The sequence below is a fragment of the Phyllobates terribilis genome, unplaced genomic scaffold (assembly GCF_046119375.1).
Source record: "Phyllobates terribilis strain yellow unplaced genomic scaffold, ASM4611937v1 Scaffold_12__6_contigs__length_324123572, whole genome shotgun sequence".
Classification (NCBI taxonomy): Eukaryota; Metazoa; Chordata; class Amphibia; order Anura; family Dendrobatidae; genus Phyllobates; species Phyllobates terribilis.
Genome location: NW_027362772.1, coordinates 54,642,428 through 54,660,226, shown reverse-complemented (window position 1 = coordinate 54,660,226; position 17,799 = coordinate 54,642,428). Strand labels below are relative to the sequence as shown.

At 46.4% G+C, this 17,799-nt stretch overlaps 1 protein-coding gene across 1 annotated transcript in view; it reads left to right on the top strand.

The window, feature by feature from the left end:
- The window catches only part of CADM4 (cell adhesion molecule 4), a 349,007-nt gene that overhangs the window by 274,266 nt on the left and 56,942 nt on the right, over positions 1–17,799 (top strand). The window contains exon 5 of the mRNA XM_073655825.1: positions 15,076–15,237. Within this exon, the coding sequence (XP_073511926.1) occupies positions 15,076–15,237 (162 nt within the window). The remainder of the gene's footprint in view (positions 1–15,075; positions 15,238–17,799) is intronic.

The following is a 17,799-nucleotide window of genomic DNA, read 5'->3' as shown; positions in this document are numbered from 1 at the left end:
CACCTTTCTTCTAACATAAATCTATGGATTAAATATTTAAGAAGCCATGCATCTGCTGTACGTTGTATGCATAGATCACATTTATGGAGATGTAAAGTTTTCGACAGGTGGGGGAAAAAATGCAGCAAAGGAAAAATGTTTTAAAAAATAGGAATGTTAATAGTTTATTTTTTATCTATTATCAGAAAGTGAATGAACAAAAGAGAAAGTTAAATCCCATCAATATTTGGTGACCGCCCATCACTTTCATCAGTTCTTCTTGGTACTTGCACACAGTTTTTGAAGGAACTTGGCAGGAGGTTGTTACAAACATCTGGGAGAACTCATCCCAGATCTTCTCGGTTTGAGGCTTGTGCAGATCCTTCATGTGATCCCAGACAGACTGGATGATGAGAGATCAAGCTCTGTGGGGGCCGGATCATCACTTCCAGGACATTCAATCCTTAATGATGTCGGCTGGATGTTCGGGGTCATTGTCCTACTGCAGAATAAAATGGAGGCCAATCAGATGCCTCCATGATGGATAAGTATCTGCCTTGATTTCTCAGCATTGAGGACACCAGTTATCCTGACCAAATCCACAACTCCAGTTCCTGAAATGCAGCCCAAAACTGGCGGACCCTCCATAGTGCTTCGCTGTTCCTGTAGACCTTCATTATTGTGCCGCTCTTCAGCGACAAACCGCCTTCTGTTACAGCCAAATATTTCACATTGAGACTCATGAGTGCTGAGCATCTGCTGCCATTTTTCTGCAAGCCAGTTACTATGTTTTCATGCATGGTTGAGTCATTTGGTCTTGTTTTTGGCCGCAATTCTTCTATGGAGAACACTTCATAGATGGGTGTAATTGGGTCCTTCTGGTTGCTGCCAGTTCTGAACTGATGACACTGCTGGACATCTTCCGATTTTGAAGGGACGTAACATGATGTATTTCATCTGCTGCACTAATTTTCCTTGGCCAACCACTGTGTCTACAGCTCCCAACGTTGCCCATTCCTTTGTGTCCTCAATACAAGTAGATACTTATTCATCACGCAATACCATGAAGGAGGGGTCTGATTGGCTGCAGAATAAATTTGGAGCCAGACAATGACCCTAAACATCCAGCCGATGTCGTTAAGAATGAGAAGTCCTGGAAGTGATGATCCAGCCTCCACAGAGCCCTCATCTCACAGCATCCAGTCTGTCTGGGATCACATGAAGGATCTGCACAAGCCTCACAAACAGAAAATCTGAGGTTAGTTCACCAAGATATTTGGAACAAGCTCCTGCAGAGTTCCTTCAAGAACTTTCACCTAGTACAAGTACATTGAAGAACTAATGAAGGCAACAGCCGGACACCTCCAAACATCCAGCCAATGTCAAGAAGAGCAACAAGCAGTCCTGGGAGTGATGGCCCCACAGAGCTCTGCTCTCACATCATCCAGTCTGTCTAGGATCACATGAAGAGACAGAAGGATTTGCATGCACAAGCCTCATACACAGAAGATCTGTGGTTAGTTCTCCAAGATGTTTGGAACAATCTCCTGCTGTGTACCTTGAAGAATTGATGAAGGCAACAGTTGGCCACCAAATGTTGATGGGATTTAGATTTCTCTTTTTTTCATTTACTTTGAATTTTGTTAATTAATGAAAATAAACAATTAACTTCTTACTTTCCAGCATTTTTCAGGCTGCTTCTAGTATTTCTGATTACCGTGTACGCTTCTAAGTCGTAAGCTGATGGCCTTTTATATGGAGCTGGCTTCGTCTCGAATGACGGATGCACTTTAAGCGCTCAAAATGGCCACCTGCAATACTCACGCACATTAATTTGTACATGAAAGGACCATTTTGCATTTTCTACCAACCTTCCCCACCCCGCTCACCCGAGGCCATTTCATTCTCACTGCAAATGGAACGTATGTTTTTCTTGTTTTTATAAACCCGCGGTAACAGAGCCTAGTGTTTAAAATCAATGACGGATCAGTTTTTGTTTTTTTCCCCGCGAGGGAATCACAACTGTGATAAGTCAAAACCACTCAAAAAGAAGATTGAAGCCAGAAAAAGCCATTTTCGAGCAACGTCTTGGAAAAAAATATTCTTGTTTTTTTTTTCTAGAATGTTTATAAAGAAAGATCTGAAATCGTAATCGATAATCTCACCGGGCAAGATGGCGGTGTCAACAGGGCGCTCATGTTTATGTATTACCCGGATTTGTTTTTCGGTAGAAAGCTGATATTTAACCCAATAATCGTCTGATTTTTGTCCCGTCTCCGAGGATTAATTATTTCCCGTCAAGTAAAATTAAGATGATTGCAGGAAAGTCGCTCCGGCTGCCGGCAGATAAGCTAATTTCAAGGTTAGGTAATCTCAGCCACTGGAAGTCATCGGCACAATTATGTGATATCATCATAACCTGTTTCAGAAGGTTTTTTTTACAGCATTTTTTACTGGTTTACCTTTCAAGATTACCAGACTGCGCAATTTCTTATAATAACCATCTGGCGGTATTCAGACACGATTTTTAGGCTGCACGGTGCAGATATGACACCACTATTAGGTCTCCAAATGTGGCCCGATGGATGGAACCAGGACAAGCGACCAATTTTATTTGCGCCACCATTTTCTCATACATACCGAAATTTTTAATTGCACCATTTTAGGGGATACGAGATGTTTTAATCACTTTTTATTACCTTTTTTTTTTCCTGAAGGTACGACAACTGAAAAACGTCAACTCTCGCGTTTTTCCTTTTTTTCTTTTTTATGTGTGTAATACACTTTAAAATATTTTTTAATTTTTAGTTTTTAAAAAATATCTTGATGAAAAAAAAAACTATCAAGAAGTAAACATCTTCATCGTCACATCTTTTTACAAATGTGGTGAAATCAAAAGTTGTTTTTTTTTTAATTTCTCTTTTAAAAAAATAAAAAATTATCTTTTTTTTTTTTTTTTAATAAATTTTTTTTTTCAGTTTTTGATTTCACCACATCTGTAAATAGATGTGACAGTGAAGATGTTTGCTTCTCTATATTTTTTCATTTTTGTCTCGATTTCATCAAGATATTTAGAAAAAATAATACAATTTAAAACTTTTTTTTATTTTTTTACTTTTTCTTTATATATATATATATATATATATCTATATATAGATATATATATACAGTACAGACCAAAAGTTTGGACACACCTTCTCATTTAAAGATTTTTCTGTCTTTTCATGACTATGAAAATTGTACATTCACACTGAAGGCATCAAAACTATGAATTAACACATGTGGAATTATATACTTAAGAAAAAAGTGTGAAACAACTGAAAATATGTCTTATATTCTAGGTTCTTCAAAGTAGCCACCTTTTGCTTTGATGACTGCTTTGCACACTCTTGACATTCTCTTAATGAGCTTCAAGAGATAGTCACCGGAAATGGTTTTCACTTCACAGGTGTGCCCTGTCAGGTTTAATAAGTGGGATTTCTTGCCTTATAAATTGGGCTGGGACCATCAGTTGTGTTGTGCAGAAGTCTGGTGGATACACAGCTGATAGTCCTACTGAATAGACTGTTAGAATTTGTATTATGGCAGGAAAAAAGCAGCTAAGTAAAGAAAAACGAGTGGCCATCATTACTTTAAGAAATGAAGGTCAGTCAGTCCGAAAAATTGGGCAAACTTTGAAAGTGTCCCCAAGTGCAGTTGCAAAAACCATCAAGCGCTACAAAGAAACTGGCTCACATGAGGACCGCTCCAGGAAAGGAAGTCACCTCTGCTTCTGAGGATAAGTTTATCTGAGTCACCAGCCTCAGAAATCGCAGGTTAACAGCAGCTCAGATTAGAGTCCAGGTCAATGCCACACAGAGTTCTAGCAGCAGACACATCTCTACAACAACTGTTAAGAGGAGACTTTGTGCAGCAGACCTTCATGGTAAAATAGCTGCTAGGAAACCACTGCTAAGGACAGGTGTGGCACCCCAGGGGTCTGGTTTCCACAGTAACAGCAGTGTTATGTCTGAGAGCAGGTGGGAGGTCTCTTGGTCAGGAATCCTATGCATGCCACACCTCCTGCCCGGTCCTGGGAGGGGAAGGACTTCCCCTATATAAACCTGGGGCTGAGGCAGGGTTAGGGAGAAGAGTAGAGAGAAGAAGAGAAGCAGTGATAGGAAAGAAAGATCAGGAGCTCTGTGGGAGTCGTGCTAAGAGGAGATCAGGGCTGGAAGCTGTAGAGCTCGCCCTGATTGAAGATTTCTTACCGGACCCGGAGTCCGAGGCTGTGGGGACTAACTCCTACCCAGCAGCAGAAACCGACCGGCAGGGGATTTCAGGTCCTCTGGCCCAGAAACCCGAAGGCTCGGTCACACGTGTGGGACCAGCACCGCCGTCGTGGAGCGGAAGCTACTAGAAGGCCCCGAGTCACCGGCCATACGGGTGAGCACCACACGGTACACTCAGGGACGTGGGCTACCTTTACCCGCCTCTAGCAAGGTAGCCAGAAGAGTACAATTAGTTGGGGAGGCCTACAACTCCGCCTGGCCAAGGGGGATCCCATCTGCTCAAGGACTGACCAGGCCCCGACCGCTAGCCAGTACTCCGGGAGGGTCTATCTTTGTCACCAGTAAAGACCCTGAACTACACCGTATCGTCTCTGAGTGATTCCTGCTACCCCCATCATCCACGTCGGCTGCCCTGAGGCCATACCCCTCCCGTTGGGGGTTATACCATCCACGCTGCACCATCCTCCCACCGGCCTCAGCGGTTTGCCCTGCAGTGGCAGCTCCATAGCTGCATTCAACGGGTGGCGTAGTCGTCCTACATCTACTGCTAATATACCGCCACTTAGTCTGACTCCCTGGGCACGGACCGGGTCACCGCCACGAGACTACTACCCCTATCAGATCCGGCTCCGGGTAGTCCCTGCGTGCGCAACGCTACATCACATAGGCCCAGGGCGCGTCAACTTTTGGCGTAGTCGGCAGGATCTCGTGCCCGCAACCACCGGGTACTGCGTGCCTGAAAAAGACTGTTCAAACTTACCAGTGGTGAAGATTCCCGCCATCCGGCGCCATCTTCTACCTTCTTCCCGCCATCCGCGAAGTTTTCCCGCCATCCGGCGCCATCTTCTGCCTTCTTCCCGCCATCCGTGGAGTTTTCCCGCCGTTGGACGCCATCTTGAAGACGCCGCGCGGGAAGAAGAGGGGCGTGGACTCCGAAAGCGCGCGAGAACTGAAGCCCTGCCTCACGTCCGGACGTTGCGTAAGGTCCTGGAAGGAGCCCAGCAGACGCCGACGTCACAGGAGCGCGACGGAAGGTCCTCAACCCTGACGATCCACTGCGGAGCCGCGGCCTACGGAAGAGGATCATCGCAAGGTAGGCCACGGTCCACTAGGGGGGAGGAAGATGTCGGATACGGAGGAGAGCTTCACTGCCTCAACCCCCGCCAGCGCCACCGCTGCTGCAGTCATGCCTTTCACCATGCCCTATATCCCGGGAGCGGCCTGGCTACCCCAGTACTCAGGGGAGTCACATACTCTGCATGACTTTAGAGAAAAGCTGGATAGCCTCTTCCAGGTGTACCCCCTCACAGAAGAGCAAAAAGTGAGCATCCTGGTGGCCCAATTAACTGGGGCAGCCCAAAGGGAGGTAAAGTCCTGGCCACCTGGGGGAAGGACTGTCGCAGGGATACTAACCCGGCTGAAGGATACCTTTGATACCCGCACCTCAGCCGAGATCAAGCTTAGATTCTACGGGTGCAAGCAGCGAGCACAAGAGAGTATAAGGGACTATGCACTAAACCTACAAGAGGCCCTGAGAGCCATTAAGCAGACCGACCCTGACGGCGTGGGAGACGAGGACCGGCTGTTGACTGAACAATTTATAGAGGGTTTATATTGCAATGCCCACCGAACCCAGTTGCGGGCAATGGCCTTACAGGACCCTCATCTGGGATTTGCACAGTTCAAGGACAGAGCCATTCGGGTGCTCCGAGAACCGGCACCAGGTGGCGTTGTGACCCACAGACGCCCCACTACCACTTACCACCAAGAGGCGGCGCCCTTGTCGGCAGGGCCTGTGGGAGCTGATGCGCAGGCTTTGAACAATGACCCGGCTCCCGACCTGCACCATCAGGTCCAAGAGCTAGCTAAAAGCGTTGCTGCGCTAACCCGAACTGTGCAGTCTTTACAGGTTTCTACTCCAGGGAAGATCCAGCTGGCATCCGGACCGGAGGACATCCCGTGGCGCCGACCAAGGAGGACCCCACCGGCCAGAGGAAGACCCAGCGACCGATACAACGAGGACGGACAACCTATCTGCCGCCGCTGCAATCAACCAGGACATATGGCAAGGTACTGTCCTTTAAACTGGCACAACCTAGGGTAGAGGGCCAACCCCTAGGAAAAAGATCATCAGGCCCATCAAACTGGCGTGACAAATATGTGGGAGGACGTCCAGTCTTGCCTGTGGTACTGGATGGCATTCCTATGAGTGCCCTACTGGACACTGGGTCACAGGTCACCACCATCCCGTACGTGCTCTTCAAGCAGTACTGGAATGACTCGGATATAACCCGCTACCCTGACGACGACTTGAGTATCATCGCCAGCAATGGTCAGCCCGTGCCACAGATCGGATTTAAAGAGGTGACCATTAAAATCGGTAGAGTCGAGCTGGCAGCCCAGGGACTGATCATTGTGGACATTGATAAGCGCGAGAGTCACCCTAAGATAACTCTAGGAACTAATGTAATTGAAAATTGTCTTGCAGAGGTGATTTTTATTTTACAGCAGGTTGCCAAGAACGCCAGCTCCGGCCAGCAGCGAGTGCTCCAAAAAGAGATCCGGGCACTGATGCGACGGCAACAGGTGGAACTCTCCGGCGGTGAGATTGGTAGCGTGAGAATGTGTGACCCTTTCCCTATTGCCATGCCCCCAAAAAGTGAAATGATGATTTGGTGCCGGGCGGCTATTGGTCTGAGAGGTAGAGATTACCAGGCAATGGTAGAACCAGTTTACTCAGACAGTAGGCCCACCATTTTGACAGCACGGGGGGTGGTCAATGTACGCCATGGGAGGGTGCCCGTTCGCATAATAAATATCGGGAAGAGGGAAGTGTACCTGCCCCGGTATGCCACGCTAGCCAAATTGTATACCATCAATCAGAATTCTATACAGTCCGTAGAACCCTTGCCTCCATCTTCTCCGGAGGAAGGTAATGGCTCTAAACAACAAATGGAGGATTGGTGTCAGCAACTACATTTGGGTACTGACTCCACTCCCTCTCACCAGAAACAGGGAGTCTACCGGGTGGTTCAGGAGTACGAGAGAGTGTTTAGTAAACACCCGTTAGACTTCGGGCGAGTCAAGGGGGTAGAACATCACATCCCCACGGGAGACCATCCTCCCATAAAAGAGAGGTATCGACCCGTACCCCCTGCACACTACCAACACGCCAAGGGGATGCTTAGAGACATGAAGGAGGCTGGGGTAATCAGGGAAAGCTGTAGCCCCTGGGCAGCTCCACTAGTCTTGGTCAAAAAGAAAGACAACACCATGAGAATGTGTGTAGATTACCGGAAAATAAACCGTATCACACACAAAGATGCGTACCCCTTACCAAGAATAGAGGAGTCTTTGGCTGCTTTAAAATCTGCTAACTTCTTCTCCACCTTGGATCTCACTAGCGGGTACTGGCAGGTTCCTGTAGCAGAGGCGGATCGGGAAAAGACCGCATTCACCACTCCGATGGGACTTAGTGAGTTTACCTGCATGCCGTTTGGACTCTGCAACGCACCAGGAACCTTCCAGCGATTGATGGAGTGCTGTCTGGGACACAGGAACTTTGAGACGGTCCTGTTATACCTGGACGATGTCATCGTCTACTCCAAAACCTACGAGGACCACCTGAAGCACCTGGCGGAAGTGTTTGAAGCTCTGGCAAGTTATGGCCTAAAGGTGAAACCCTCCAAGTGTCACCTCCTGAAGCCAAAGGTGCAGTACCTGGGACACGTGGTGAGTGCTGACGGAGTGGCTCCCGACCCTGATAAGATCACCGCAATTAAGGAATGGCCAAGCCCCTCCAGTGTAAAGGAAGTGAGGCAGTTCCTCGGGTTGGTAGGCTACTACCGAAGGTTCATACCCGGTTTCACCAAAAAGGCAGCTCCTATGCAGGACCTCCTGATAGGCCAGTCCAGGAAGGCCAAGAACCAGAAGCCGCCCTTCAGATGGGAGAAGTTGGAAGAAGAGTCCTTCCGCCAGCTGAAGATGGCCCTCACGGGGGATGAAATCCTGGCGTACCCTGATTATAGCCAACCCTTTATCCTCTACACCGACGCCAGTAACATCGGGCTAGGAGCCGTACTATCCCAGATCCAGCAGGGGAAAGAACGGGTAATTGCTTACGCCAGCCGAAAACTGCGACCCACCGAAAGAAATCCTGAGAATTACAGCTCATTTAAGCTAGAGTTCCTGGCAGTGGTGTGGGCAGTCACCGAACGCTTTAAGCACTACCTCGCTTCTTCCCGGTTCACCGTGTACACGGATAACAACCCGTTGACACACCTGGACACTGCAAGACTCGGTGCCCTAGAGCAGAGATGGATGGCCCGCTTGTCCAACTATGAGTTTACAATCAAATACCGGGCAGGACGCTCCAATACCAACGCGGACGCCCTGTCCAGGATGCCAAACCTACCGGACGAGGGTGAGGATTCAGAAGATTTGGAAGAGGTCGAACTCCCTGCGTTCCACCGTCATGGGACTATCCAGTATTCCCACCGTGTAAGGGGTAAGCAAGCCGCTACGTTCAACCCCTTACCTCACTACAACTGGGCGGAAACGCAAGACAGTGACCCTGCCGTCCGGCTGGTGAAGGAGATGCTGACTCAGCCAGAAGCTCGCCTTGACCCAGACGCTCCGGAGGAGGCCAAGCAACTGTGGGCAGAGAAGAGTCGACTGTTCCTTTACAAGGGGAAGTTGTGCCGCAGAATGGTTAACTCCCGGACGCATGAACTGGTCTGGCAAGTAGTGGTGCCAAGAAGGGACGCAGCTATGGTGATGGAGGCATACCACGACGGGGCTGGGCACTTCGGATGGAAGAAGCTGGAGTTCCTGCTGCGCGGGCGGTTCCATTGGGTAGGCATGAGAGGAACCATCGAGAGGTGGTGCAGAGACTGTGGCCCATGCAACCTAAGAAGGAAGGACCGTGCCAGCCAGAAGACCCCCCTTCAGTCCATCGTCACCCGGCAGCCGTTGGAACTGGTAGCCTTGGATCATGTAAAACTGACCCCAAGCAAAAGTGGCTACGTCTACGCATTAACCATCGTGGATCACTACTCCCGGTTCTTGGTTGTCGTCCCCGTCAAGGACTTAACAGCTCAAACAGCAGCTAGAGCCTTCCAGCAGCACTTCTGCCGTCCACACGGCTACCCAGAGCAGGTGCTGACGGACCAGGGACCTGCCTTTGAAGCGGAGGTCTTCCAAGAGTTCTGTACTCTGTATGGCTGCCGGAAGATCAGGACGACACCCTATCATCCGCAAACTAATGGACTTTGTGAGAAAATGAACCAGGTGGTGATAGATCTTCTAAAAACATTGCCCCTGGAAGAACGCAGTCTGTGGCCTGAGAAGCTGCCCGACCTGGTGGACCTATACAACTACATCCCTGTAGGTTCCACCAACTGTACCCCGGCTTACCTAATGAGGGCAAGACCCGGTAAGCTACCTGTTGACCTGGAGATGGGAGTCCTGACACCCGAGGACACTTCACCGGAAGCAGACTGGGACACAGAGAGGCAGCAGCAGTACCGGAAAGTACAGGAGAGCGTGGAGCGAAGTCTCTGTCTAGCTAGGGAAAGACAAGAGAAAACTTACAACCAGTATGCTCCCGCTGTTCCCTTGGTACCCGGAGAGCAGGTCTTGAAGAGGAAAAGACGGCTCCACAAGTTGGACGACCAGTGGGAGAAGGACCCGTACATCGTACTGCCCTCAAGCCACGACAACCCGAAGGTCTGTACCATCAGTAAAGACGGAGGGGAAACCACAACCATTGTATCCCGGGATCACCTGAAGAGGTGTCCCGAACAGCTACGGAATCCTGAAGAGGAACAAGAAGACCCTCGACCCGTAGAGGAAAGGGAAGATGTGGTTAGTACTGTGCTCGGAGACTTCCCTCGGTCCTGGACTCAAGTCAATGGTGCAGTTGTGGTACCCGTCCTCACGTTCCTCCAACCAGCATCCCAAGTACTCACGGAGCAACCAGTAGAGCTGGAAGAACAGCCGGTCCAGGAGGCAGAAGACTCCACACAAGCAGATCAGGAGGATCAACCCTCTGCTTATAGTGAGCCTGCCATACCCCTAGTGAGCCAAAGAGCCTGTAGACAGCTGCCCAGTTTACCCTTGACAGCTCCTACACCCTGTAGTTCAGGGCCAGACAGTCAGCTCCGTAGGTCCACTAGGGCCACTAAAGGCCAGTTACCCGCACGTTGGAGAATTTGAAGTGTTTAAATTGTTTTATTTGTGGTCACCTGTCTGTTACTTGTAAATAATTATGTGTTTCTAGTTATTTTTAGGAGTCCTTGGTGGATTTACCGGGAATCCTTGTACAATTGGTTGGAGCGTAACTTAGGAATGGACTAAAGACTGTTAAGGACTCGGGGCAGGACAGACCCCTACCTGGTTATGTCTCCCTGTTTTGGTGAAATGGACACCTTGCTTTGCTTCAAAAACTGCACCCGGTTGCGGACACGCCGTGACCATTCTAATATGTTTTTTTTTCTATTGTACCGTTTCTGTTTGTATTGGTTATGTTTTTCTAAAATATGTTTAGTCCCGGAGTACTAAATTTCACTAGGGGGGAATGTGGCACCCCAGGGGTCTGGTTTCCACAGTAACAGCAGTGTTATGTCTGAGAGCAGGTGGGAGGTCTCTTGGTCAGGAATCCTATGCATGCCACACCTCCTGCCCGGTCCTGGGAGGGAAAGGACTTCCCCTATATAAACCTGGGGCTGAGGTAGGGTTAGGGAGAAGAGTAGAGAGAAGAAGAGAAGCAGTGATAGGAAAGAAAGATCAGGAGCTCTGTGGGAGTCGTGCTAAGAGGAGATCAGGGCTGGAAGCTGTAGAGCTCGCCCTGATTGAAGATTTCTTACCGGACCCGGAGTCCGAGGCTGTGGGGACTAACTCCTACCCAGCAGCAGAAACCGACCGGCAGGGGATTTCAGGTCCTCTGGCCCAGAAACCCGAAGGCTCGGTCACACGTGTGGGACCAGCACCGCCGTCGTGGAGCGGAAGCTACTAGAAGGCCCCGAGTCACCGGCCATACGGGTGAGCACCACACGGTACACTCAGGGACGTGGGCTACCTTTACCCGCCTCTAGCAAGGTAGCCAGAAGAGTACAATTAGTTGGGGAGGCCTACAACTCCGCCTGGCCAAGGGGGATCCCATCTGCTCAAGGACTGACCAGGCCCCGACCGCTAGCCAGTACTCCGGGAGGGTCTATCTTTGTCACCAGTAAAGACCCTGAACTACACCGTATCGTCTGAGTGATTCCTGCTACCCCCATCATCCACGTCGGCTGCCCTGAGGCCATACCCCTCCCGTTGGGGGTTATACCATCCACGCTGCACCATCCTCCCACCGGCCTCAGCGGTTTGCCCTGCAGCGGCAGCTCCATAGCTGCATTCAACGGGTGGCGTAGTCGTCCTACATCTACTGCTAATATACCGCCACTTAGTCTGACTCCCTGGACACGGACCGGGTCACCGCCACGAGACTACTACCCCTATCAGATCCGGCTCCGGGTAGTCCCTGCGTGCGCAACGCTACATCACATAGGCCCAGGGCGCGTCACAGGCAACAAGCAGAAGAGACTTGTTTGGGCTAAAGAACAAAAGGAATGGACATTAGACCAGTGGAAATCTGTGCTCTGGTCTGAGGAGTCCGAATTTGAGATCTTTGGTTCCAACCACCGTGTCTTTGTGCGACGCAGAAAAGGTGAACGGATGGACTCTACATGCCTGGTTCCCACCGTGAAGCATGGAGGAGGAGGTGTGATGGTGTGGGGGTGCTTTGCTGGTGACACTGTTGGGGATTTATTCAAAATTGAAGGCATACTGAACCAGCATGGCTACCACAGCATCTTGCAGCGGCATGCTATTCCATCCGGTTTGCGTTTAGTTGGACCATCATTTATTTTTCAACAGGACAATGACCCCAAACACACCTCCAGGCTGTGTAAGGGCTATTTGACCAAGAAGGAGAGTGATGGGGTGCTACGCAAGATGACCTGGCCTCCACAGTCACCAGACCTGAACCCAATCGAGATGGTTTGGGGTGAGCTGGACCCGCAGAGTGAAGGCAAAAGGGCCAACAAGTGCTAAGCATCTCTGGGAACTCCTTCAAGATTGTTGGAAGACCATTTCCGGTGACTACCTCTTGAAGCTCATCAAGAGAATGCCAAGAGTGTGCAAAGCAGTCATCAAAGCAAAAGGTGGCTACTTTGAAGAACTTAGAATATAAGACATATTTTCAGTTGTTTCACACTTTTTTGTTAAGTATATAATTCCACATGTGTTAATTCATAGTTTTGATGCCTTCAGTGTTAATGTTCAATTTTCAAAGTCAAGAAAATACAGAAAAATCTTTAAATGAGAAGGTGTGTCCAAACTTTTGGTCTGTACTGTGTATATATATATATATATATTTTTTTTTTTGCTGATTGTTGTTTTTTCTCGTTACTTTTTAGTCCCCCTAGGGGACTTGAGCCTGTGATGAAACATGTAATATACTATGGTATTGCAGTAAATAGTGGTTTCAACAATTTATCAATCGCAAGTTTCATTGGAGCACAAAGATGGCGGTGATGGGGGACCATCAATAGGTCTATGGGGTCTATATTAAGCCATCGCACCCCATGGAGGGGATGCATTTAAGTGGTTAAACAGCAGCGATCAGTGCTAGCTTTAACTGCTAATGTTAAAAGCAGGTGCTGGCTGTATAACACAGCTGACACCTGACTGAGCCATACCTGTACAGCAGATGTCAGGAAGGGGTTAATATTACTTACGCACTTGTATATTGGTATAGTTTGTACATTGCATGGACACATTAGTATTATGATACTATATAACGGTATTAATTTGGCTTTCCATGGCGCTATTAATTGACTACTTTGCCTGTATTATTCGGCCACTGTATTGCAGCATATTGGCAGAGTAGACTTTCTAAAGGCTCATGTGGGGCTGCTTCCATTATTTGAAAGGAAGGAAATAGTAATGCCGTCATAGTACTGCGGAAATAATATTACCATCCTGTGCCTAAAATTGACCAACTAATTAACATCACCATGCAGTGCCTCCATAATACTGCAATCAGTGGTGTAAGCAGGACATGGGTGATGGAGATAGGATGATGAAGACTCCAGGGCAATAGATACCTTTTGCCTTTTATTATTTGGTCACTGTTTGGTGGTATTATGGCACTGTGTGATGTTATTTCGTCACTGTATGATGGCATAGTAAATTCAATATGGAGTCACATTCATTAATTGGAATAAATGAAATAGTAATACCGCCATACTACTGCATAAATAATGGTACCATACTGTAGCTAAAAATATACCAATCAATTAACATTACCATAGAGTGCTGATATCATATAGCAACCGGTGGTGTGAGCAGGATATGTTCGCTGAGGAGGGAATGGTGAAGACTCCTTGGCAATTGCCAATTTTTGCCTTCATTATTAAGCCACTGTTTGGCGGTATTATAGCACTATATGATATTATTTAGACTTCGTATAGAGGAAGAGTAAAGTCTCTAGAGACTCTTTTAGGCCACCAACCATTATTTTGAAGAAATTAAAAAAGTAACACCCCCATAATATTGCATGAATAATGGTACCATACTGTGCCCAGAAAATATACCGATCCAATACCATTGCCATGCAGTGCCTATATAATGCCATAACCAGTGGTGTGAGCTGAACATGGGGGGTGAGGAAAAGATGGTGAAGATTGCAGGGCAGTTGACATCTTTGCTTTTAGTATTACGACACTGTGTGATATTATTTGAGCACTGTATGGTGGAAAAGTAAAGCCTAGGGCATTTGACACTTTTTGCATTTTTTTTATTATGACACTGTTTGGCGGTATTATAGCACTGTATGATGTTATTTCGACACGGTTAAGTCTGTAGAAGCTCCTATGGGGTCACGTCCCTTATTTGGAAGAAATGAAATAGTAATACCACCATAATACTGCATAAATAATGGTACCATACTGTGCCTAAAAATATACTGAACAATTAACACGGTCATACATTGCCTATACAATACCGCTGCCAGTAATGTGAGGATGGGATGGTGAAGACTGTAGGGCATTTGACATTTTTTTTTTTTTTTTTTTATTATGAAACTGTTTGGCGGTATTATGGTACTGTAAAATCTGTAGAGGCTCCTTATTTGGAAAGAATTAAATAATAATACCGCCATAATGCTTCATAAATAATGCTACCATACTGTGCCTAAAAATATACTGATCAATTAACACGGTCATAAAGTGCCTATATAATACCACTGCCAGTAGTGTGAGGATGGGATGATGAAGAATCTAGGGCATTTGACACTGTTTGGCGGTATTATAGCACTGTATGATGTTATTTCTTCACTGTAAAGTCTGTAGAGGCTCCCATGAAATTACATCCCCTTGTTTGGAAGAAATTAAATAGTAGTACCGCCATAATGCTGCATAAATAATGGGACCATACTGTGCCTAAAAATATATTTACTAAACCTGTAACAAAATCTGATAAAAAAAAAAAAGTACACCCTTGTACAGTTTTTGCAGCCCTCTATGGTTCTTCCACCCTAAAATAGATGAATAACCCAAAGAATATGCTGGAATATTATTTATATACATATGGAAAATCAAATGAAAGAGCGGCGCCAGAGGTTTGTGCCTGCAGAAAGTACAGAAAATATTGGCTATTTTTTTTTTTTTTATTTTGACACAACATATTGAATTTTTGCAGCAGCTCATTATTTGCCTTGCGGAGGAGCCGGCTGAAACATTTCATTTGATGATTATTATTTTTTTTCCCGCTTTTTTAGGAGTCACCAGCAAACAGGAGAACATAAAAACTTTCAGCATAACGAACAGCATCCAGTTCCCAGTGGAAAGGAGGGATAACGGAGAAATCGTCACTTGCGAGGCCTCGCACCCGGCGTTAAAGGGCCAGAAGAAGCAAACGCAATACGTTTTGGACGTCCAGTGTAAGTGATGGATCATCATTAACCCTTTACTAAATTTCAAACAAAATGTCCGTCCATTATGTAGAGAGGTGCATTAAAAGATTCCTTTAACCCAGCAGGAAATTTTTACTTAAAGGGTATGTCCACTTTTGGGAGCAATTTGCATGTATTTGGCACTTAAAAAAAATTTTTTTTGCAATTGAGTTTCGGTAGTATTTTTGGCTTCTTCAAATGTTTGTTTCCCTGCACAAGTTACTGTGATGTGATCAGAAGAGTCAGATCAGCGTTCAATTCAGACCATCAGAAATGAGCTCACTGATGGACACTTAGTTAACTCATTCTGCAGCCGGCAATAGGACGTGCAACACACAGGCTACAGAAAGAAAAGAATGCTAAATTTTTAGTGAAAACCAATTGCAAAAATTATTTTTAGTAAAGCAAAAAATATATATATATATTTTGGCCAAGAAATCCTGAACTGAAGACCTCCTTTTATTAGAGAGTGGTTACAAAGCACCACTTACTCTGGAGGACCTGTATTGTCCAGTCCTGAATTAACCAGACAAAAAATTGATATGAATGAGAAGTGTGTAATTCTCCATTTCACCTGCGGTGGTGCTGCAGGGAAATTAAACACTTACTGCTAGATTTGGTGATTGCAGGTGATCTCAGGAGGACATCAACTTATTGTCTGGCAACCAGTTTAACAAGGAGGGGTTGTCAAAAGTGGACATCAAAAGTTCATGTCTAAGTCGATCACGCAGTGATCAGGCCATTAGTTGGAGAAAAATCAGAAAGTCCGAATGTCAATCCTAAGAAAAAAAATTGGCGGAATAATTTAGGGGTGGTCATTTCTTATATTCCTAATGTCTTGTCAAAGCAAATGGGGTGTACAATGAAAATGAAAAAAAAATGTAAATATATAAATATTAATTTTGCATCTGCCTGAAACTTAGCTCGACCCAAAAATAAAATCTACATGGACTAAAATATTAAAATTGGTTTGGTGTTCCTCAAAGTTAAATTTTTTTTGGGGATTACTATTATTTTATATGCCATGAGCCAAGGTGTATTGTACCAGAACGCTTGACCCAAGTTGGCCCAAAAAACACCAAATGGTGACTCGTCTGGACTCCAGGTTAAGAGCTTAAGACCTGCATCTACTCCGGCCTCATGTAGGACTTAATCACTCCATGGTCTCCAATCGACAGATTGTAAATATCATGATCTCTCGGCTAAGTCACACTAACATCTGCCATCACTAATATTCAATAACTTCCAACTTCGAGTTCCTAAAACCATATCCCCCCCATGACCCTCATTGACTTTCAGAAATCCCCTGAAATCCCTATAAAGACCCCCATTAAATTCCATCTAAATCTTCACAATTCCCTTTGACCCTTCATGACTCACTCCATGACCTCGTGGTTATTGACATTTTTGGAGTTTTCTGCCTTCACGTCAGGATCATTGCTTGTTAATTACACAAATGAATCTCCTAACGTTCCCCTCCCACATTCGTGTGTTATCTGAGACGAGCAGCTGACGCGAAGCGCGTCCTCGCTCCAGACGGATGTTTTTTTAATGGACTTGTAACTTCCGAACGACTGGTCTCGAAATGATAATGAAGTGGAACATTCCTAAAAAAAAATCTAATTTTTCTTAAACTGGAGCCATAACTTATTTTTCGTTAACCCTCGAAAACCATGAGCATTCTTTCCTTTGCTCATTGAACATTGTACTTCCCGAATCGCCCTCCAAACAACCATGTATGACTGAGTTGAACACATAACAAAAATGTAAAAGTAGTCAGGAACATGTTATTTTTCCTGTCCAGTGACATGTCGTTAAGCTATTGGACACCAATGAAAATGCTTTACATGGTGCCATCAGCCAACCGGAGACTACTTTGGGTTCCAACATGTGTGATGACCTATATGAACTACCTTATATGTTCGATGGATACCCAACCTTTCCTCCGTGATGGGCACCATGGGCAACTAAGGAGAAGACAAAGGACACATAGTGTTCATTGGCCGATTCCCCCAAATACATCACAGACAACATTGGCCAATATTGGATATTGTCGGCCAACGATGCCCCCAGTGCTGATCATTGACCAAAAAACCCAACATGCCCAATAGGTGAATTGGCAGTTTCATTCGAGTCTTATCCTGTATTTGGGCTTCCTTAAAGTCATCGGGAGGAACAGCTGTTGACCCAATGGGCATTTAATTGAGTACATGACCAGCTTTGGTCAGTTTATCTCCCACCACCCATGAATAATGCTCATTGGGAACTTATGGATCCCCAAGAAAATTAAGCTTTAACCCTTTTAATTTCTATCAAATGTTATGGAATTTTATGATCGGAAATATCATTTTTGGTGGCGTCTTCGTTCTGGAGGATCTTGTGGTACATCATCAATGAGCACCCCTCCGTCGAGACTTCCGCTGGCAGGTAGATGGAGAATCTGGGCCTCATCTTGTAGGGTCTACCAGGCCTCCAAGAAGCTGGGCTCTCAATGATTGGACTCAAATAAGTCTTTTGAGGGGGGGGGGGGGGGATTGCAGAATCTCTTTC